Source organism: Triturus cristatus, chromosome 2_1 (genome assembly GCF_964204655.1).
Source record: "Triturus cristatus chromosome 2_1, aTriCri1.1, whole genome shotgun sequence".
Lineage (NCBI taxonomy): Eukaryota > Metazoa > Chordata > Amphibia > Caudata > Salamandridae > Triturus > Triturus cristatus.
This window is the reverse complement of record NC_140581.1, coordinates 1158903778-1158927858: the sequence shown is the minus strand read 5'-3', so window position 1 is coordinate 1158927858 and position 24081 is coordinate 1158903778. Positions and strand designations below refer to the sequence as shown.

Sequence of the window (24081 nt, the reverse complement as noted above, 5' to 3'; positions counted from 1 at the left end):
TACAGCCCGAACGGCTGAACAGAATTACTCAAAATTTGGCAGAGAGGTAGTCCCTAGGTCAAGGAAGTGCCTTTTGTAGGTTTGGTGTAAATCTGTTCAGTAGATTCTGAGAAAATAGCCTTTAAATCAATATATATATCTGAGCCCGCTTACGGTACGCTTACCGTACGCTTACGGTAAGCGTACGGTGGCGTGCGCGAGCGCGATTCTGATTGGCTCTTAGATCTTAGTAAACATTCGAATCGGTCGAAACCAGGAAGCGGCGGCCGCCATTTTGTGTATTTCACTCTGAAAAAAAAGAGTGAAAACAAGGAAAGGGGGCAATGAGGAGAGTTACAGACCCCCTAACATTTGTAAGGGGGTCAAAGAAGGACAGAAAAGTACAAAAAAAACATTTATTGATTTTAAAAAAAATCACGGGGTACGCGTACGGTAAGCTTACGGTAAGCGTACGGTAAAAAAAATAAAAATAAATAAATGAAAAGCAGATTTAAGAGTTTAGATATTAGGGAGCTCTAAAAAGAGCTGTTGTGTTTATGAAGTCATTTTTTTAGTGGTACCTACAAGGTTTCACACACGTTATAGTTAGGAATTAGCATTTAAAAAACCTTGCAAATTCACTGAAAAAACCATAGGTTTCACACATGTTATAGTTAGCTGGACATTTTACTGATAAAAAACCAATGAAATTCCCCCGTTATAGTTACTGTAGGCAACTATAACTCACGCGACCGTAATCCTCTGCTGATGACATATGTGTCTTTATGAAAAAAAAATATTTGTAATATATGTATAGCTAAAATTTAATGGAAGAAGACATGGGCAAATAAGTGTCTAAATACAGTATTAGCATCAGCAGAGGATTGCGGTCGCGTGAGTTATAGTTGCCTACAGTAACTATAACGGGGGAATTTCATTGGTTTTTTATCAGTAAAATGTCCAGCTAACTATAACATGTGTGAAACCTATGGTTTTTTCAGTGAATATATATATATATATCCACAGCAACACGCGCTCCTACAGCAACGTAATACAGGCCACACCAACGATGCTTTAAAATTAGATTCTTTAATGCCAAACCAACAGGCATTACGCGTTTCGAGTCTAACGACTCTTAATCATATGCCACGCTGTTACATCAGTGGGTTCGTTAGCTTTTAAAACGTAACTCATAGGACATTGAAAAAGGACAAACGTCTATTCTTCCAATCTTGATTTAAAGGGACAGTCAGTTGTTAATCTTTCAAGTCATGGCTTATGCAAATATTGCCAATGCAGCGAGGGTGAGTACAATGTCATACTTCAGGTTATTCAGTTAACCCCCAAATAGTTCTGCAGTACATGTGTTCCCTCGTTGAAAAATTCATTTGTTTTTATTCTCAAAATTAATTGGACTACAGCTCCCAAAATGCTTCATAACCGCCCTTTACCTTTCTTTTATTGGTTTTCAATGTCGATTTTGGCAAGACATGACTTGCTTTGCTGTTTTCCGAGTGCAAAACTTGCTTCAAAAGGATAATCCATTACTCGGTCACAGTGTTCCACAGGACAGTCCCGCTACCACCGAGTCCTTTTACAGCTTAAAGTTTGCCTTTAAAAGTGATTATTTCAAGCATGAAGTGCGCAGGGACAATCCACTCGCAAATCCTAGCTGGTGTAAAGTTTATTCCCCAAGTTGAGGCGGGCCTCTCAACGTGGCCCTTCCGTCAAAACTTCGTTCCTGCACAATATCCCAGCCGGGGGGCACTCCTTTCAAAAAAAGCTCCAAGCTTCAGCACAACATCCTGACAGATGGGAGCGCCACTTCCTCACGGATCGGGGCCCGTTTTCAGGTGTGTCAGACACCTCTTTAACATCCACAGCAACACGCGCTCCTACAGCAACGTAATACAGGCCACACCAACGATGCTTTAAAATTAGATTCTTTAATGCCAAACCAACAGGCATTACGCGTTTCGAGTCTAACGACTCTTAATCATATGCCACGCTGTTACATCACTGTATTTAGACACTTATTTACCCATGTCTTCTTCCATTAATTTTTAGCTATACATATATTACAAATATTTTTTTTTCAGAAAGACACATATGTCATCAGTGATGTAATATCTGACGTCATCAGCAGAGGATTGCGGTCGCGTGAGTTATAGTTGCCTGCACTAACTATAACGGGGGAATTTCAATGGTTTTTCACGAGTGAAATGTCCAGCTAACTATAACATGTGTGAAACCTATGGTTTTTTAAGTGAATTTGCAAGGTTTTTTAAATGCTAATTCCTAACTATAACGTTTGTGAAACCTATGTTTTTTTCAGTGAATTTGTACGTTTTTTTAAATGCTAAGTTATGTATTTTTTTTTTTTTTTTTAAGTTTTTTCACCGTGCGCGTACCGTACACGCAAGGTGCGCTTCACCAAGCGCCCACGATGCGTTGTTCGTGCCGTGCGCGTACGGTGCGCGCACCCCGCAAAAAAAAAATATATTTTTTTTTACCCTTGGGGGTCCTCCAGTGACCCCCTGACAAAGGCTAGGGGGTCAGGACCAGTCCATCCTGTCCCCTTCTCACGTTTTCCCCCTTTGTTTTTCATTGCCTCAGACTGCGAGAGACAAAATGGCGGCCGACACTTCCTGATTTCGACCGATTTGAATGTTTACTGACATCTAACAACCAATCAGAATTGCGCTCGCGCACGTCACCGTGCGCGTACGGTATGCTTACCGTACGCGCACGGTGCGCGCCTATAGATATATATATTCTTTTAACTGCAATTTTCTCAGGAACTAATGAACAGATTTACACCAGACCTGCAAAAGGCACATCCCTGAACTGAGGACTACCTCTCTGCCAAATTTCAAGTAATTCTGTTCAGCCGTTCGGGCTGTAGCTTGGACTAAAGGTCCTATGGAAAAATGCATGGGGAAAACGCGTTTTGGGACCCCCCCTTTTTCTCAGCCCCCGCTTGACGAATCCCCCCCGAGACTTTCAGGGAAGGAGCGGAGCGGAGCGCACCACCTATTTTGAAAATTTCGCGAGGATTCGTCAATCGGCGCCAAAGTTATTCCAAATAGAATGTTGCGGATTTCCTATGGAAACACGGTCCTAACTATAACTATCTACTGGCGACCGCCAGTAGATATATATATATATATATATATATATATATATATATATATATATTATCTCAAGCTGATTAAAAGCAAGTCAAACATCTTCTCCTAACAGCCTGAATCCTGTTGTTCATAAACATGCAAGGCCTTAAATTAGCAATGCAAACCTTCAAGTACTTAGATGTGAACGTGTTTAGAAGGCCACATCACGTTTGGTAATGTTAATAGGGTCTTAGCTTGCGCAAGGGCACCAGTCCCCTTATCCCTGCTGGGTAGAGTAGCCATAACAAAAATGATTCTTCTGCCCCGAAGGCTCTACTTTTTCTCTACTTTACTGATTGTCCATACAACCCTTGTTTTTAGACCTTAACACGGTCTTGTCCGAACTAATTTGGGCAAATGATCAGTGTAGAGTGGCATTTGCCTAAATGTTCCTTCCTATAGATGAAGGTTGGCTAAGTGCCCATTACTTTGAAAACATAATAGATAACAGCTCAGTGCCAGTAGGAGGTTTCATCGTTAACAACAGATAGTAACCTGGAAATAGGCTACATAAAGTGCACCTTATAATTAATGATTGTAGCACAGTTTCTCTTGGGAGCACAGTAGCTCTGTGCCAGAGATATCATCTTGTTGTCTATAGCCAAACATTGCAGGCATAGATGGATGTAAAAGAGTGAGCATCTGAATGTGTATGCCCCGGAAATACCATTCTCCCTTGAGTTATTCAACCGGGTCACAGAAGTGGCACACAAAAGGGAATGGAACAGTGCTGTAATCACACAGATAAGACAGCTTTATGATTCAGGCTATCGCATGACATTGCTGGAAATGAGGCAGGCATATGTCCCATCATTTCGTTTCGATAAGCTTTATTTCAACAGCTGTTGTCATAGTAGTATTTATAATAAATACATTAAATATAATTATAAATGTATAAAAATAAAATAATCATGCAAGTTCTTTTTTGTATGAGTCTGGGTATCGCAGCTTACAGAATAAGTTGGCGAGTGAATAAAACATTGTTCAGCATCCAGTTTGTACAATGGATTTTCGGAAATAAAACATCAATATATGCAACTTATACAATAAAAGTCATATTTATAAATATTAATGATAAAAAGGTAATAAGAAATGAGTTATAACCAACAATGGATTTGTTAAGGAATAGTTACACTTAAAGGTTTTTTTCGTGTAGTTCTCACTAATCCATAGGACCTGCGCATTTGTTGGACAACATAAACTTTGGGTGAGGTGTCTAGACTGATTCTGGGCAGCCCCGCAGGATATGTTGGACTAGAGACCAGCTAGCTCACAGTGCCACCGTAAGCCCCCCCACCTTACCAGGGAGCAAATTATTTCTGGCAACCTCTGAGCATGACAACCCTGACCCCTCCGAGATCGTGGAAACAGATCAGAACCTTCCATCCAGTCCATTATGCTTACATGTGCTCAGAGAATTATACAGAGAATACACACTGGGATGTTTTCAATATATTTATTGAACCAACATTATTCTTGTAAAGAATACATTTGCTGTGATGATCAGTAGGCACAAGCAGATGAAAGTGATTACAAGCATCAAAAGAGTAAAAGTAAATAGTAGATATAGTTCTACCATGGTGCTGAAACAGTGTAAATATGCAGACATATTAATAAGGCACTAATCAGGCATACTCCTACTATGCAAACCCTACTGAGAGTGTACCTAGAGTGTGTGGAAGTGTGAAGCCAAAAATCCCCCCAAGGGATGATCCAACCCCATTATCTGATGGAAGAGAGAATGTAGGATCTCGTCTTGGCCACGAAGTGGACTGGACTCAACACCCCTCACAGAGATGTCAGAAAGCAGCGTGGTGAAGTCTCAGCATTCAGGGACGCTCGGTGTCAGCTGAAGTGCCTCATCTGCTAATCCTTTGGGATGCTCTTTATTTATAATAGAAAGCAGACTTGCGATGTGCGTATAGATTAGCAATGGATATGTTGATAGCCCTGTGGATGAAGATAGAATTACATTTGTACATAGTGCGTAGAAGGGCCTTGTACATGATGTCCGAGGCAGCGTGATAATGTTGTGCGAAGCTAGATGTGTAAACAAAGTAGTTTCAGAGAAACAAATCCAACATTGCCATGCACGCAAATAATGTTATTTTGAAAACTTAGACAATGTAAGAAATGAGCCTCTTCGCTACATGGGCCTAACCCGGGACATAACAGTTTTTCTTCTTGGGCACACAGCAAACTTCCTAGATCCTAACCCCGTCCGTGCTCCTGTCGACGAGCAGCCGTCGCGAGCACTACCTGGCTAGTGCTGCGCACGTCTGTTGGCCGACGCGCCCCGCCCACTTTTTCAAACTGCCGCATAGCGGCGGAATTCGCACCGCGGTTAAGCAGTTAATGCCCAAATCTGGCCCAAAATATTAGCAACAGAACATGCAAACAATGGCCTGGAATCGAACCTTCAAATTCTCAGTGCATACTAATTCAACACTAATCCTTATGGGTTCCATAGCAGCGTGCTTCTCGCCAATAGAGCGCTTCAAAACCCCATCAAGGGATAGCAAGCGCTATATAAATACAAACCTCTTTCCCTCTTCTACCCCGCAACCTACCCTTCTCTATCCAAATAACTGAATAATATATCCACCACTCAAATTACTTCATATTTCACTATACTAATTTTCAACACTAATCCTTTATGGGTTCCGGAGTAGCGTCCTACACGCCAGAAAAGCGCTTCAACACACATCAGGGGAAACAGGTGCTACATGAATGCAAATCTTTCTTCCCCTTTTATCCCTCTGCTATCCTTCTCACTCCAAATAACTGACTAATCTCCACCACTCAAATTACTTTCATATTTCACCATACAATTCAGCACTAATCCTTTATGGGTTTCCGGAGTAGCGTGCATCAACACCCCATCAGGGGTAACAAGTGCTATAGAAATACAAACCTTTTTTTTCCCCTCTTCTATCCTTCTGCTATCCTTCCGAATCCAAATAACTGACTAACCTATCCACCACTTAAAATTTAGTTGCATGTTTCACTATACGAATTCAACACCAATCCTCTATGGGTCCCGGAGTAGCGTGCTACTCGCTGTAAAAACGCTACGAAGCCTCGTCGGGGGTAGTAAGCGCTATATAAATGCAATTACAATACAATACAAAATAGAGGTTAATCAATTTCATACAAGGGCCTAAGTAAACGGGACAGGCAAAAGAAACATGGACATCAGTTTACACAGAGTCTGTACAAGTGGGGCACATGACGCCCACCCCTGGGGCCCATTTATTTGTAAACGTTTTTAGTGACAGAGTTCCAACCCTGAATTCGAAGTATAGCTTTCTGTTGAGTGGCACATAAATAATATCCTAATAAGCTTCCAGGGAACTACAAGATTTGAAATCTAAAAACCGATGAACTGATCACACTGGGCACCCCATCACGCTTGGACAAAATTGCCTTCATGCAAGGATATTACTAAGGATAGCAGACCTAAGGACATACCCAGTTCAAGGAGAGCCCGCCAAAGCTTCCTGCCGGAGACTAAGTCAAAAGCCGACTTGATATCGACAAAGGCAACATACATGCTACTACCCTTTCGTAAAGAAGCAAAAAACTGAAAACCTGATTGATAGTGCTAACTCTATTGTGAAAGCCTACTTGGAAGGGTAAAAGAATATCGTTATCAATGTTCCATTTCTGGATTTTGACCGATATGAGGCGGGCCAGGATTCTCTGAACGGAAACGATCGATCAGTCAATCATACTAATTTGCCTATAGTTTCCTGGCAGACATCTGTCAACTTTTTTGTATACAGGGATAACTACTGTACCACGCCAAGAGTCCGAAATCGAGGCTCCTCTAGCTATAGCATTTGCCAGGACTAATGTATATCTCGACCAATGTGCTCTGTCCCTCAGGAATAGATCAGTGGGTATGCCATCTGAGCCTGGGGCTCTGCCACTAGTAACTACATCTAGGGCAGAAGAAACATTAGCTAAATCAAATAGTGGCTCTATTGAAACTGGGGAGCAGAACTCAGCCAGTTCATACAGCTCATTCACCTCGGAATATAAATGTGAAAAATGGTCAACCTATGTTACGGGGGATCTTAACTAGGGACCAGAATCTAACAGTCTCTCGTCGTCCCACACTCTTTTTGACTAGGCTTGAGTCCATTTGCAGAGTTTCCTTGCTAGGTGGATCTGTAGTATGTTCTTTGTTTTTATAGTCTTAACCATATGTCCTATCATCTGGCCAGTTTCTGTTGCATACAGCACTATGTCAAACCACCACGTCACCTGGGCTCTCACCCTGAAAAAGCCAGAAACTGATAGGGCATTACAACTATTGCTAACATTCACTGGCATTGGAATACAATCACTAATCTTTACAAATGCCTTAGATTAAACCTATAAATCTCCTTGCACCATACGAATTGCAGATAATCCTCTCCCAGCATTGCTCCGCACGGTTGTTGATGCGGTCTATGCGGGGGAGACACAGGACTCGCCTCCGTACTTTAATTTTCCACCTGCCTAAAGGAGGTGGTAAATGGCAGCAGTATATAGCCCATGATTTAGATAGACCTGCATAAATGTACCGGTATTTACATGCCTCATGGGAACAGTCCAGCCCGAACTGCCAAGCCAGGTCCTCCCTGGACCAGAAACAAGCATCCTAGGACCGGTTTCGGGGCTTCACCCCTCTTCAGCCAGGATAGCTTGATTCCAGTGGCACAGTGAGCCCAGGACTCACGTCTGAGCATACCTGGCGCACTTCGGGACAGAAAGCAAAAGACACACAATTGATGGACAGAATGCAGAACAAATCAAAACATTCACCCCCAGTCAAGAGATCTGGGTTAAATCCATCATTCTTTTCCTCACCATGCCACCCCAGTTTAGACCTGGCTATATGTAAATCAGTCTTGACCCTGTGGCCCAGATCTCTGTACTGGGGCGAATGTACGACATTGTTCTGCATTCTCACCATCAACTGTTGTTTTTGCATTTGTCAATACTTTTAAAGTCTGTTATTTGGTCCCGGTATACAGGCTGGAAACTGAGATTTCGACCACCAGTATCCTTGCATTAAATAACAGAATACCTTTAATGAGACCCTTGGAAGGCAGCATAGACTCTTATGACACCGATTTAGCTAGGACAAGTTAGAACTTTATAATTGTTGCTAATTCTGATTTTTCAAAAATAGGATTTCCTCTCAGTTCGTATTTGCTCTGAGATGGACTGGCACTCCCAGCTTTAATTCTGGAGGTGCGTAAATTGATTGTTTGGACCTTATGATAAGAGATCTTCAACTAGACATCCCTGTTCCCTCAAATGGGACACGGAGCATTAGTGAAAAAAAAGATGCTTGTGTCGGTTCCATTTCCAGAGCAAGACTTTGGTTCCTTAAATTGTTTTGCACAACTTTGTTTTGATGCATTAAGGTCTTTGAAAAATGTCTCATAAATTCATTCTAGATTGTCGCAGTATGGCCACTTTAATTGTGTGGCAGTGAGGAACCAAATTATGTGGAAATGTTGACTAAATTATGCTGTAAGAAAAGGAAAATTACGCACCAAAAAAAGGTAAATTATGCTACAATTTGTGCGATTACAGGTAAATTATATACAACATAAACATAGAGAGAGGCAGAAGTCGTGACCCGTTTGTCTTCCCAGTTCAAATAATGCAAAACAAATTAGAACGGATCAGCCACCTAATTTATTTTTTATTTTTTTTTTTGAGTGGATTGCAGAAAAAGAAAATCAACTCAGTTGCATAGTGCAGCTTAGATCAATAAAACAATCCATTCCTGCACACATAAGTAGAAACATTAGTGCGATGGCAGTAAAGTTGTAAAAGTGCATCAAGAGATATTATAATAATAAAATGCTAGTGCAATCGGACTAAGGTGCTATCCTTACCAGATCAAAAAACCATCAAAAAAGTGCTAATATCATATCAATACAGTGCTATAATTGAAACACCCAAGATATCGCTGGCTTAAGAAGCATCACAACATATAATCAATAAAACCATCTGTTCATAAATACATCAATAAAGTACTAATGCTATAGAAATAAAGTGCTAACAGTACAAAGTCAAGCAATATATCGATAGCAGCAAGTTGTTTATACTTTGATGTAAAGTGCAGATGATCAAATGCCACATAGTTAATAATCTACTTTTATGACACATTGAGGGTATAGAGGACTATGAGCATGTTAAAATGTATTAATGAAAAACCCTGACCAGATTGCTACAAATCTTCTAAGAGACCTGTCATGGGACGGGTGGCCTCAAGGGACGAAGGGGTCAAACAAATGACTGGTGGGAGGCACAGGACGTTACCACGCCTCTTCTTTTCTGGAATGAGCGCTGGTCCCTTTAACTGGGATTCTGTAGTCGAGGACTCCGCCCCCTGGAATGACATCACCATTTCCGGACCAACAAGAAAGGACGAGACCCGGAAGACCGTGTGTGTGATTAACGGAGGAGGAGAGGAGTGACGCGTGCGAGGGAAAACGAAGAGTGGAGAGCGAGGCGGAGAGCGGAGGAGTACGGAAGGAACATCGAGCCAAGGAGAGGAGCGGAGGAGCGTGGAGAATACATCGAGCCCAGAAGGAGCGGAGGACGACCGAGAGCCGACCGGAGAGCCAGGAGGCCAATGGGAACACGCTTTGCCCAGCCACGCTACAAGACCCTACCCGCCTGGCATATGCTTCCTCCCATATATATGTCTTAACCATCTTTTCTTGCCATTGCTGAATCAATGGTATCTTATCAGGCTTCCAATTTTGTAAAATTAAGGACCTGGCCACTGTGATAGCTATTGAACAGAAATATTGTTGGTATTTAGACAAATGTTAAACCTCTATTGAAAACCCAAAAAGAGCTAATTTAATAGTAGGAGTAATGTGGACTGATAAAGCTAAACATTGATTAATCCTTGAAAAAACATCAGACCAGAATTGATATAGATCGGGACAATAGAAAAAAATATGGTTCCAGGACCCTATCTCCGGGTTCCCACATCTAAAACAAAACTCCAACGAGGCTGGGAAAGTTTTATTCAATCTTTTAGGTGAATAATAAGTTAGCCATCTTGACAAATAGGCCATTTATAGTTTGCAACTCTAAGCTCTTTATGGCCTACTTCACATAGAGACTGCCATTCCTTTTTGCTAACACTGCAACCGGTTTCTTCCAATAATTTAGGAAAAAAGGTATCCAGCACTTTCTGCTGGCCCGGCTGTATACGACAAGAATACCAGCTGCCTATTTCACATAGGCCCTGACCATAGAGTTGGTTTAAAATGTTTCACTATCAGTCACAACATAATTTGCTTTTAAGAAGCTCAAAATTTGATTAAAACTAAATGCCAATGCTGGAAACCTAGTGCTCAGCTGCTGGGACAACATCTCACTGGTAATCAACTTAGATGTACTAAAAAAGTCACCCAAATAATCAAAACCCACCTTTTGTGATAAATAAAAAGACCCCCTAGAAAGCTGCAAACCAAAGGGCTGGCACTCACTAATTTTTTAATACAGATGGTATCTTGGAATTTTATGTAGATTAAAAAATACTTGTATGCGTCAAGCAAGGTCCACTAATGCCTTGTATCTCGATTTTTTTTTTTAGGGAGTTTCGGAGAGCACTCTCCTGCACCATACTTTTTAATAAAACAATCTCAAATTTTGATGCAGTCAATGGAAGTTGAACCAATAAATTCAATAATTCAGCCTGATAATAAAGCTCAAGATTGGGGAGGGCAAGCCCCCCGGAGACTTATCCAGTTGTAAAATTGCTAAGGAGGTTCTTGGCTGTTTCTGTGCCCATCTAAAATTCCGAATTAATGCATGTACTTCCGAGAAATATGTTTTAGGAATTTTAGTTGGAAGATTGGTTAAATAAAAATACAAATAATGGCAAGATTCTTTTGACCAGCGATACACGACCAATTAAACTTAAAGGAAGAAGAGACCATCGACCTAATAGCCTCTTAACTTTTTCCAAGGTGTTTCCATAATTTAGCCTAAAAAGATGACCATAGTGACAATTTATATATAACCCTAAATATCTAATAGGATTAGATGAATTCTGCTGAGGGAGAAAAGGCAGCGACACCGATGGGGCATTGAACCAAAGCACCTCCGTCTTTGCTCGATTTAGTCTATACTCACCTATTTGTGTAAACTCTTCTATTTCCTTAAATGCATTTAAGATGTTAGATGGTTCTGCTGATAAATATAAAATAACATCATCTGCAAACAATTTCATTTTTGGCATAGCTGCTATTGGAGGCATTATCTAAAGATTATTGCGGATTTTAATTGCCAAGGGTTCTATAAAAGGTGCAAATAAAAGGGGAGACAGCGGGCATCCCTGTCTTGTCCCACGTTGAATTTTGACTATACCCGCCGATTCTCTTTTGATTAAGATTCTCGCCTCTGAACCGGAGTACACATCTTTTATCATTTTGACCAGATGTTCAGACAAGTCGAACTTAGATAATGTAAAAAACAAAGCCTGCCAGTCAACAAGGTCAAATGCTTTCTCTGCATCAAGCATTAACATTGCTGCCTTAACCTAGTTCACTGACAGGTAATCAATGGCTTGTGTCAAAAAATATGTATTAGAGGCCATAGATCTAATCCGAAAAAAACCTGACTGATCGATATGAACCACCTGTTGTGCAACCAGAGTCAACCTACCTCCCAGATTTTCCTAAAAATGTTAGTCTATATTTAAAAGACTTTTAGGCCTGTATGAACCAGCAGCGGTGGGATTTTTATCTTTCTTAAGAAAGCATAGCACAACCGCTTCCTTAAAATTATTAGATATCGGTTCATCATTCTTTATCAAATTGTATAATTTATTAAGAAAAGGTAAAAGCAAAGGTTCAAAAATCTTAAAGACTTCAACAGGGATACAGTCATTACCTGGGGCTTTCGCATTGGCTATAGATTTCAACACATTACTAACTTCATCTTGAAAAATAGATTTATCAAGAGAAACCTATTTTCTGTTATAGTTGCAACAGTCTTACTCCTTTGATCCCTTTAGGTGTTGATTACAGGGACTTCGGAACCCACAGGGTGTTTTAAAAGACCCCTCACTCACCTACCTAGTAGGTGACATGCTTCATCTTTGGATTCCCACCTGGTTGCCGAATGCTTCCAGGGTGTGCTGCGTCACCAGAATTACTGCGCAGCTGGTTGTTTTTTTGTGTGTTTTGTGCATGTGACGTAGTGGGTGAACAACGTTTACCCCGAAACTTTTTCAACGAAGGGAATCACAACGCAGTCGTTACAACGACCGCGTTGTGATTCTGCATACCATTACTCCTTAAATCGGAACAACGACTTGGGGGGGGGGGGGGGGGGGGGGGGGGGGGTGGGGGGGGGGGGGGGGGGATGTGTTGGATTTAAAATCCAACACCTTCCCTAGTGTCCACACAGACGAGTTGGAATAGTAAATTATACTATTCCAACATCCAGCGCCCCCCCTCCGCAAGTCATTGTTCAGACTTGCGGAGTAATGGTATGCGGAATCACAACGCGGTCGTTGTAAAGACCGCGTTGTGATTCCAAGCGGGAAAAAGGGCAGCGGAATAACGTCGTAAATTCGACGTAGTGATTTAAAATTGGCTCGGGAATCCCTATAATCTGAAGTATCCAATTTTTTTAACCGTTCAGGGGTTCCCACTCAATGCTAAAAACAAAGTGGTGGATGTATATGGGATGTTTAATTGGTCCCATGTGTCCTTATTGCGGTCATTCTGGGTGTGGTCTACATGTTTCAGCCACAAATGGTAGCCCCAGATGGTCAATGTGGCTTTCTTCAGGACCAGGTTGCGTAATGCATGCATACTAAAGCATGCAAGGCGAGGGTATATGTAGTGAGTACTTACAAAATATCCTTGCGATTGTTACATCACAATACAACTTGTATTGTATCATTCTGCCTTTCTGTCGCAAAGGCCTGCACGGAAAGGCTGCCGAAACATGACATCGTAATCCCAAGGGTGGAAAAAGCCACCCTTGGGATTACTGGCCGCATTCCGACTGGCGGACTGGCTCGTCGGTAGCCCACCTGAATGACCGTTCGAATTCCTTTTCGGTGCCTCCATTGTAATGAGGCGGTCGGAAAGGAATCCGACTGGCATATTACGATGCGGTTTTCTGAAACCATCGTAATCGGCCCGCAAGTTGTTAAACCAGAGTCTTGCTGAAAGTGGGCAAGGGACTGTCAAACGGATGGCATTCTTCATTAAACGCTAGGGCCAATGAAACAAAATTGGGTACCCCGTTGGGTTTTAGATCACATTATCGAGGTAACACATTCATTTTGGAGGTTTAATATCTGTTTATTTAGTAGTGTCTAGACCAAAATTTAGATGCAGGTGTGCATCCATGAATTAACTCTATACATTTAGCCCCTGACTTTTGATTCACAGTGCCCTTCACCTTCCTTCAATTTGACTTTTGTTACAGGAATTTTGAAGGACCCGCTAGTAATTGTAATGGATCAACCATATGCTTTATGATTAATATAATGCTTTGACTGGAGAGCAGACGTTTTCCTCCCAATGAAGATGACAGAGTTCCAAAAAAGATATATATTGCTAAACTAGCTCACAGGATGGGCCATCCCAGGGTTACTTTGCTGGACAAGGCAGATTTAGAATGTTTCACTTTGTGCAGGAAGCTACATATGTAGGTAAGAACTGTTCTCATCTCTGCACTTACATGTTCTAGAACTAAATGGTCCCCCAAAACATTCTTCAATTTTCTATTGTTAAATATTTCAAGTGTTTCCCACCTTTTAAACTGTTTTAAACTGTACATTACATTACATAAGTCATCACTTTATTTTACATTTGTTGCCTCTTTGTCCTGATAAGCATATGGAGGGAGAAGTGGATGTAAGAAATGTATTGATTGTTTTATGAAGCAGTGGTTTCCACTGCTTACCTAAACTTGATAAAATGGTACTATGTAAACAGAAAAGCTGGTACTTGTGGTGCTTTCAAACCTGAAATATTTTTTCATGTTTAATAAATCAACAAAAACAAAACAACACTTATCCTACTTGTAAATCTCGAGTTGCATAGTACAGTGAAGCAAACACACCATCCAACAAATAATTTTCTGAATTACACCTCAGATGCCAAGTATCAGATTTACAATAGCAGTATTACCCAGGAGGAAGAGCATCCCAAAATATTTGTCAGGTTCCGCCTTTGGCATTCTGATCCCAGTAAGCAGCTACGTTGAACATAAATTCTCCAGTATAATTGAGGAGCGCCTGTGGTGAGTCTGGGTGAGAAGCAGTTATGAATTTCTCATCCTTCTATGCAAGAAAATGTAAACATTATTTGATGAAGCTTTTGTACAAAGGGAATATCTACAAAGGCAGTTGCTGGCCAAAAGTTGACACCTGTTATTCTCCAAGTGCACTTTATAGTTTACATTGGAAACTGGGTGGCAGCAAAGAACTACTATTACTTTATGCCCCATTAGACTGCAACACTTCCTTTTATGTCTAGTCTAGAGTTTATAATACTTTATATGTACATAAAGAAAGAGGGTTTGGGTAACTCTTCATTTGCTACTCGTTAGTTTGCCTAGCAATTCAAACTTAGTTAAGCGCTCTGGCGCAGTTCTTAAACTATATGAATGGGTCAAATTGCTGTATTACTTTCTATATTGCGGTCTTGCTATTTTTCAGTTTTGCTGTTAAACCATTCAGCAGTTTAGGGGAGTGTCCCTTAAATTGAGTGACAGCGTTTTTCATTTTGCTGGTTTAGACCAGTCGCATCTTGGATTTTGGAAAATCCCCACTAGATTTTGCAAAGTAGGCTACAAATCAGTGGTCAATATCCTATATAACCCCCCTGAATTGACCATTGAATTGGAGACTCTCCTTTCCACCAGATTATCACTCGAGATCCTGCCAGACTACCGGAGCATCCACTCTTATACCAAGAGTCAATCGAGTGATGCGAGGAGCTGAGCCTAACCGATTGTGTTTTTTTCCTCTCCCGGGTGAAGTCTGATAAACACAGCCGATCCTTTATACAATGCAGATGGGCCCAAGATACTCTATAGCCAAGTTAGCTATGCCATGCTGTCATAGTATAGTGCATAGAAGAATCTTTATATTGGTTGGCTGCTAGAAACATTCTAAACATGTTAGGACTGTTAATTTGATTCTCACTGCTTGCAACATGCACAAGTGCCATTTTAAAACTATTCTGCGTGGTTATTCATGTAAGCAAAGAACAAAACTGAACGAAATTGGGTTTTAGTTACAACTGCATCCCTGAACTCTTTAGGGGGCTGTTAGTATTCAAGAATATGCAACTAGCACTCCTGTGGGAATGCTCAGTTGGTTGTGTGGGGCTGCAGTAACATAGACTTTCCTGCTCGGTGATGGTGCACTGAACGAAGTCCTTGCACCCGAGGGTCAAGAACCCACACCCATCAATCAATCAGAACATTTGTAAAGCACACTACTTACCCGTGAGGGTCTCAAGGCGCTAGGTAATGGTGGGGATGCTACTACTGCTCGAATAGCCAGGTCTTGAGGAGTCTTCTGAAGGTTAGGGGGTCCTGTGTCTGCCGTAGGAGGATGGGGAGGGTGTTCCCAGTCTTCGCGGCAAGGTGGGAGAACGATCTACCGCCGGAGGTCGCTCTTCGGATGCGGGGGACTGTGGCGAGGGCAAGGTTGGCGGAGCGGAGCTGGCGGTTGGGGGTGTAGAAGCTGAGTCGTCTGTTGATGTATGCTGTGGAGTATGAAAAACAGAGAGGTACCCCTTGTGAAGGCCAAGGGAAATAGGGTTATTCAACCTAGGTAAGAGAAAGGGTTCCCTTAAGGCACAAATAAAAACAGGTATAAAATAATGTACCTTATGACTTAACAAATACATACAACAAAATATGGAAAAGTTAAAAGTTCATTTATTTGAATATATTAAAAAACAGTCAATAGGGATAACTAAACTAAATCCCTGAACTAAAACAGGATAAAATTAAGACAATATATATAATTGCGACCTGCACAATGACAAGCAGACAGAACAGTTACAACACACATTTGTTGGATACAGGTTTGTATATTCTTTCTCCGCTCTAATGACACCAGAGTAGTATCACTACCAAATCAGCGTATCTATTATGATGTTGGAGACTTGAATTATACGCTCTAGGTTGCGTCGACACGTTTCGGTGATAACTCCTTCTTATAATCACCTTTATCAAGACATAAAAGTTGTCTGCCAGAACCAGAGGGTATGTAAAATCGCCCCTGTCCAATAATATTGACGATCCTTTATAGGGATCACTTCACGTTTCCTAATTGGAGCGTGGGCTTCTGTAGTCGCCTTATACAACGCTGCTGGTAGAAGTATATTTCTGTTTCTGTTCTGAATAAATACGATCTTTTGTTGTACCCCTGATCATGGAAGACCAAGGGAAATTGGTTGTGTTGTAGACCATAAGAGTTATATGCAATCAGGCCAAAATTGCCATGTATAAATATAAATATCACGAATACTCCACTTCTGACGGGTTATGTTACAGGAGGTTGTGGTTATAATTCTCTTTTAGGCTTCACAAAGTTAACCTATGATATATGGCCAAATATAATGAGTCTACCTAGTTAGTAGATAAGAGTTCCGCTCTCTATAAGGGTCCGAGTCGTGTGTATGCTGTGGAGTGCCTTTTGTGCGTGGGTGAGGAGCTTGAAGGTGATCCTCTTGTTGACGGGGAGCCAGTGCGTGTCTCTCAGGTGGGGTGTGATGTGGCTGCGGCGAGGGATGTCGAGGATCAGGCGTGCAGAGGCGTTTTGCATGCGTTTAAGTCGTTTCAGGAGTTTGGCCGAGACTCCTGCGTAGAGGGCGTTTCCGTAGTCCAGCCTGCTGCTGACGAGGGCCTGGGTGACCATTCTTCTTGTTTCGGTGGGGATCCACCTGTAAATCTTGCGGAGCATGCGGAGGGTGTTGAAGTAGGAGGACGATACGGCGTTGACCTGCTTTGTCATGGAGAGAACCCTAGGTTGCGTGCATGGTCTGCGGGTGTTGGAGCTGTTCCCAGTGTGGTCGGCCACCAGGAGTCGTCCCAGGCCGAGGGGGTGGAGCCGAGGATGAGGACTTCCGTCTTGTCCGAGTTTAGCTTCAGTCGGCTGTTCTTCATCCACTCGGCGACGGCTTTCATTCCTTCGTGGAGGTTGGTTTTGGCAGTGAGGGGGTCCTTGGTGAGGGAGAGGATCAGCTGGGTGTCGTCGTAGGAGATGATGTTGAGGTCATGCAGTCGGGCGACGAGGTCGAGTGGTGCCATGTAGATGTTGAACAATGTCGGGCTGATTTGAGTGCTTGACCCCAGCATACACCACAATGGCTACCATAGTTTTCTCACCACATATGTTTCTTTTCACCTGTTTGTGACACTTACATAGTTTCATTGTGCTTCTGTGTGACCTTTCCATGCTTATTTGTAGTGATGGGCGGAACTTGTGGAATTTTTGACTCTCTGGAATTCCGCTGAGTTACATAACAAAAACACAACGAGATTCCACGGAGTTCTGCCAATGGGCGGAAATAGGCACGTTGCTCTTCTCGTGCTGTGATTTACTGCCGATAACGTGTTCCGCACTGAAAAATCAGTGTGAACAGCACCACACAGTACCAGAGGGGTGCCCCTACTCGAGTTGATTTTGCTGTCGCTCAGGGTAGATTTTCTACTTGAGTGGCAACCTTCTGACCACTAACACTTGCGACTACCTGCGTTAGAAAAATATCATCGGATGTTCTCCTAGCAACTGAAAATCGTGCTAGGGTACGCCAAATCTTGATTGCGCTTGCCAAATTACTATTTTGAAGCCTTACACTACCGCGGGTGATTGGCGGAATTTGGCCGGAACTCCGCATTACAAAAGTAACGCCGAGTCTCCAAAATGTGTGGGCGGAACAGAATATTCTGCCCACCCCTGCATATTTGTGAAAATTAAGGTAGTACACATTTGCAAGGTCAGCAAAACTGTAAGATCAAATATTATTTATGCCTGAAATTAACCATAGTGCAATGATGAAGAAAGGTCTAAAAGCAACTGTTTTTTTTTTAAGACCTCACCTTTTGAACTTGCCACATGTCCTGCTTTTTATGGTGGTTCATTGTGACTTTGGGTTATAGGCATTTTAACGCTTCGCCTTACTTGGTTTATGGACTCCTGGGAACATAGCGGTATTTGTTATTTTATGCATCTGTAACAGGAACAAATTGTGCATTATTTCACCTTCCTCCCCCTCAAACACCTCCGATGAAGCCTTGGGCCCCGTACAGCTCATTCGTTAATTATAACCACCTCAGCACCCCACAAATCTCACTCATCAGTACTGAATGTTAGTGAAATGCTCAACACCCCCTCCTCCATTAAGAACATTTTTGCAAATCTCTGCCAAGGCGCCTCTTGTTAGCACTGACTGTTCAAGCACCAGTCTTCTAAAAAGAGATTGTTTGATGCCCTCACTTTTGTTTTACAGCACTGATTGTCCCCCATATTCCCACGCTGGCATCATCCCTTAAAGACCTGATGTTACGCTTTAGGTTTGTTTTCTAGCACTAATATTTGAAGTATTGGGAGAATTCACAGGCCTCATTCATGCCAATACAATAATGCTGTTAGATCACTGCATGCTCATATTTTGAATTCCATACCTCTTTGGTAAAAGGATAACTAAAAGTCCTCGAATGTAAAAGGCTATTGGGTAAAACTTCAGTGATTAAAGGTGTCGCACACCACATGGGGTCACATAAAAACTATTCAGAAAGATGTATCGTACTGAAGTTATTTTTACCACTGGCATAATTACCAGTAAGATCTAAATGAACGCCACGTGTCTGAGGCTGTGCAGAAGCAGAACGTAAAGACAGCCAAGCTCCTGTCCACAATGGCAACTAATTCCCTCGCAGTTTGCCCACTCCTCTCTACTAAATTATCCTCCCCACGCCCCCTGCCCCCCCCACCACCCGATGCCCCTTTGTGGGGTGTCCTGCCCAGTAGAAGGCAGAGTTCGAGCTGTTTCGCTGTGGACATTGCACTTATACAGCTGAGAGTAAGGTCGAGATGTTGCAATGTGGATGTTGCACGGGGTGGGGGAGTGGGAGGGGGGTAGGCAAGGTCCTACTAGCTAATCCTCTTGATATATTAGAGCACTGCATGAGATGGCTCATGTATTCGTGTCTAGCTCCTTCAGTGCCTGGTATTCCTGTTCTGGAACAGAGGGGTGGCCAGGGACTCAGCGGTGACTCTGGTCAGTTGCATTTGAGATCCTGAGCTGACCACTCCGTCCAGGCCCTGAGCAACACATATGAGGAAATAAATCTCCCTTTGGAATCTGCTCCCTCCTGGTGGCCTCATCCTTTACACTGTAATGCATAACCAGGTAGGTGCAGAGTCGCTTGTCATAGCTATGTAGTGTCCAGTTTAGCTACAGCCATCAGTGGTCAGGCAGAGTATGGTGCGGCCAGATAGAGGCTGAACCAAATATGTTATTCGCATTGCTTGGCCAATGTTAGACCTTGAAATGATTCTGTGAATTAGATCTAAATGCTTTAGTCTTATGTAACTCTTGCCATTCCTTCAGCCCCCTGCTCCCGTTGGTGTCACCTGGTGGCCGTTTTTTCCCGTTGTTCAGCATTCTGTAACTTGCCCTTCCCTCTCACCACTTGAGCCTCAACACTGCCTCCATGTTTGTATGACTCATTGTGGTCTAAACACATGGGAACATGCTACCTATGCATACCCCTCCACCCCAGGTTCAGTGGTGTAAAAAAGGGACTAGTGGTGATTCGAGGCCCTTCAGAGATGTTCAGCTCCTGTTTTCTCTTTTGAGTCATTAGTGGGTTACGCTGAAGTGACCAACAGAACTCCAGTGATTCCGAAGTGCTGTTTTGAATGTTCTCATCATTTGTAGATACAGTATTGTAGAATTGATTCTTGGACGCCTTCTCTACCACACAGTAATTTTGGTTGTTGGTTTGCTGGTGTCTTCTTTAAACTTCTCCCTTTTTGCTGTAGGCCCAGTTCCAGCCCACGGCTCTCTTTGAGCACACTGAATTTATGTGAGCTCTAAAATCTGCAAATATGCACAATTTTATAGTGACCTCAAAATAGTTATTCAGAGTCACAAATATATAGCAAGCTTGCAGCATTCCAAATGTTTAGATCTGGATTTAGGGTGTAACTCTTGAAGTTCTAAAAGCTTATATTAAACATAGTGGGATTTGGGTAATTCCCCTTCAGCCATCATTTTATTTAAATCAGCCTCTTTTGCTTGTGGGCTTTGGGACAATGTCAACCACATTTGAGATTATCAAAAAGAAGAATATCTTTCTGGCTTTATTTGTTGTTTGGTGTATCATTCCACTGCTGATGGAATGCTTGTTTTGTAATGCCTGAAGGACTATTTAATAGCTAGAAAGTACACTTACCGGTCACTCTTTCTTGTCACGTTCACGACTAATCTCATAATTACATTCTGTCCAGAAAGTATATATATATTCACTTAAAAAAACCATAGGTTTCACACATGTTATAGTTAGGTGGACATTTCACTCGTAAAAAACCAATGAAATTCCACCGTTATAGTTAGTTCAGATAACTATAACTCGTGCGCCCGCAATCCAGTGCTCATGACGTCACATATTACATCACTCATGACATGGTCAGTGGCATCACTCATGACATCATCCTTGTGATAGAGTGGCGGTCGCGCGAGTTATAGTGATCTGAACTAACTAGAACGGTGGAATTTCATTGGTTTTTTACGAGTGAAATGTCCACCTAACTATAACATGTGTGAAACCTATGGTTTTTTAAGTGAATTTGCAAGGTTTTTTTAAATGCTAATTCCGAACTATTAACGTGTGTGAAACCTATGGTCTTTTAAGTGAATTTGTACGGTTTGTTAAATGCTAATTTTTATTTTTTTTTTTTTTTTAATGGTTTTTCACCGTGCGCGCACCGTGCGCGTACCCCGCGATTTTTAAAAAATAAAATAAAATGTTTTTTCACCCTTCGGGGTCCTTTAGGGACCCCCTGACAAAGGCTAGGGGGTCAGGAACTCTCTACCCTGCCCCCTTTTCACGTTCGCCACCTCTATTTTTCACTCTCGCACCCACAACAAACAAAATGGCGGCCGACACTTCCTGATTTCGACCGATTCGAACGTTGACTGACATGTAACAACCAATCAGAATTACGCTCGCGCACGTTAGGGTGCGCGCACGGTGCGCGGCTATAGATATTTATGTGCTTTAACTGCAATTTTCTCAGGAACTACTGAACAGAATGACTCCATGTATGCAAAAGGCACATCCCTGACCTGAGGACTACCTCTCTGCCAAATTTCAAGTAATTCTGTTCAGCCGTTCGGGCTGTACCTTCGACTAAAGGTCCTATGGGAAAATGCATGGGGAAAACGCGTTTTGGGACCCCCCTTTTTTCTCGGCCCCCGCTTGACGAATCACCCCGAGACTTTCAGGGTAGGAGCTGAGAGGAGCGCCCCATTAGTTTTGAAAATTTCGCAAGGATTCGTCAACCGGCGCCAAAGTTATTCAAAATAGAATTTTGAGATTTCCTATGGAAACACGGTCCTAACTATAACTATCTACTGGCGACCGCCAGTAGATAATATTTTTTTTTTTTACTGGGGCTGGCTTTTAAAAAAATATCTATTAACGTGTCATGGCTCGAGTGCAAGCCTGATCTTAGCATTGCCTCTGACCTCCTCATTACTTTTTATCATATTTAATTGCCAAATCTGGGTCATGCCGTTCTGAAATGACACAAGGAAAAGAACAGAGAGGGACTTTCGTCTCCTCGCTCACTGAAACGGGACTGTGATACTTCACCTGATCGGGGGTTGTAGCGGGCCAAGGCTTATTGGCGGAGGGTCCACAGGTGCTTCACTTCGCTCACAATTGACAGCTGTTTCGGTTTTGACCCTGGATATTCCTTGACTACCCTTGCACTGGGAAGGTGGTTATACATTAAGATGACCAGCAGAGAACATATTGATGATTGATTTACTAGACATGGAAGTTATTTGTATATGAATATCATTTTGGGACGGAATAAGCACCAAAAGAGAAGCAATATAATTGAAAGATTGAGCCTTTAAATAGTTGCGGGACAGTTTGCCCACCTGGCGACAATACACGTGTTGGCTAAGTATCCACCAAAAAGAAACAGAAATAAAGAAACGAAAAAAAAGGAAAACCAAAGAGGATTGATTTATCGTGTACTCTAATTTCCACATGCATGTGAAACTACTTTAATTGCGTGTCCTGGGGACTATGTTTTGTTGCGTCCTGAGATGATAGGCAAATCGCATTTCCAACCCCACTGCCATTTCCCACCAGCAATACCCACAACTAATGCCACCACAATTTCAGCACCACCGTCATTTTCAACATCAACGTCATTTTCAACATCACCACTAACTTTAACACACCATCCTGTTACCAATAACACCACAGAAACTAGCACCACTACCTCTATTCAAATCGTTTGGCTTTATGCTCCTATTGGGTGGATACATACTTTCGACATCTCTACGTTTGAATGCTTTTTTCCCTTTTTTTTTTTTTAACATAAACCCCAGACCTATGGGCTTCGCCAGTGCTTGTTTACTATTCCTGCACGTTTGCCGAGGTGAAGTACTGCCCTTCTAGCCATTGTGTATGTCCCTTCCACGGAACCGAGATTAGATTTAAAAAAAAAAACATTATTGTGAATCATTATGTTTGTAGAGGTCGATGCTATTTTTGAGTATTTTGGATTCACTAAGTTCCGTAGCTCTATAGCATTTAACTCAATCTATGTATATGCATTGAACTCATTTTACTGTCGACATGTCCCCATCTATTCAAATAATAAAGGTGTTCTGAGCTAGGAATATTTTAATTTGAAGTACTTTTCTAATAATCTACAACGTAGATTCAAGAGCGAAGTTCTGTTTAATTGCATCGTATGATCGACTAATTCCTGGTGCACCGAATAGAAGTCTGCCTGTAGAACAGGATTCCTCTTTTGTGCATTGTTTAGCGGGGCGGATGTGTGGGGGGCCTTATAACCCTTCTTCCGGCAGTGCGTCCATTTAACAGAATGTCGTTGCTGAACATCGCCTCCATAGTGTATATGTTGCTGACATATTTCTAGCAGTTCATCTGAATAGCACTTGCCCAGACCCCCTTGTCTATGTGTACTGAATCGCTTATTTGCAAATGGTGCCTTTTAGGTAATTCTCATTATGCTTCGCCGTAAAATATCGAAGGCCTAATAATTGCTGTAATATTACATTGTCTTTTGCATTAATCTGGCATATTCTTGTTTTGTTGCAATCTGTTTTAATAGAGTTACGGCGAGCTGTTAGGAGCAGTCTGTGGAAAAAAGAGACCACTGCTCATCAGCATACATATGGACCAGAGGAACACATTGAAGAAGACATGTACAGGAAATCATGCACGATATGTAACCACGAGTTAACATTTGAGAAAATGTAGTGCACAAAGAAGCATTTTGTATGTTATTTTAAAAACAAAAATGAATTTTGTAAAAAATAAAGTATTTATTTCTTTTTCTGTGATTCATGAAAAGCACGAAAATTGCCATTTTTAATTCTTCACACCGTCAATATATCATCGTTTTGGTGTCGCAAAAAGTGAATCTAGTTGAGCATCTTGTGAAAGTATTGTATATAACATTGCAATTGCGATTTGTATCTGCTGGTGAAGCACGAAAAGCGATTTTGATCTCCTCGGGTGAAAAATGTGCACCATTTTCAAAATGGTGAGATTCTGTTCCTAATGGTTCACCCTGATTTGAGAGTTGATAAGGGCACACTTGCTGTATGTACAACAGGCACTGGGCATGGTAGACTTTGAT

At 41.9% G+C, this 24081-nt stretch overlaps 1 protein-coding gene across 2 annotated transcripts in view; it reads left to right on the top strand.

Annotated features, from left to right (window-relative positions):
* The window catches only part of XPA (XPA, DNA damage recognition and repair factor), a 182576-nt gene extending 158794 nt beyond the window's left edge, over positions 1 to 23782 (top strand). The window contains exon 6 of one of the 2 annotated variants that reach the window (XM_085636603.1): positions 23551 to 23782. In XM_085636603.1, the coding sequence (XP_085492729.1) occupies positions 23551 to 23699 (149 nt within the window). In that variant the 3' untranslated portion in view covers positions 23700 to 23782. Of the gene's footprint in view, positions 1 to 13625; positions 13785 to 23550 lie in introns of those variants that run through there. The other variant, XM_085636604.1, reaches the window with a different exon arrangement.
* Positions 23783 to 24081: the final 299 nt, after the last annotated feature.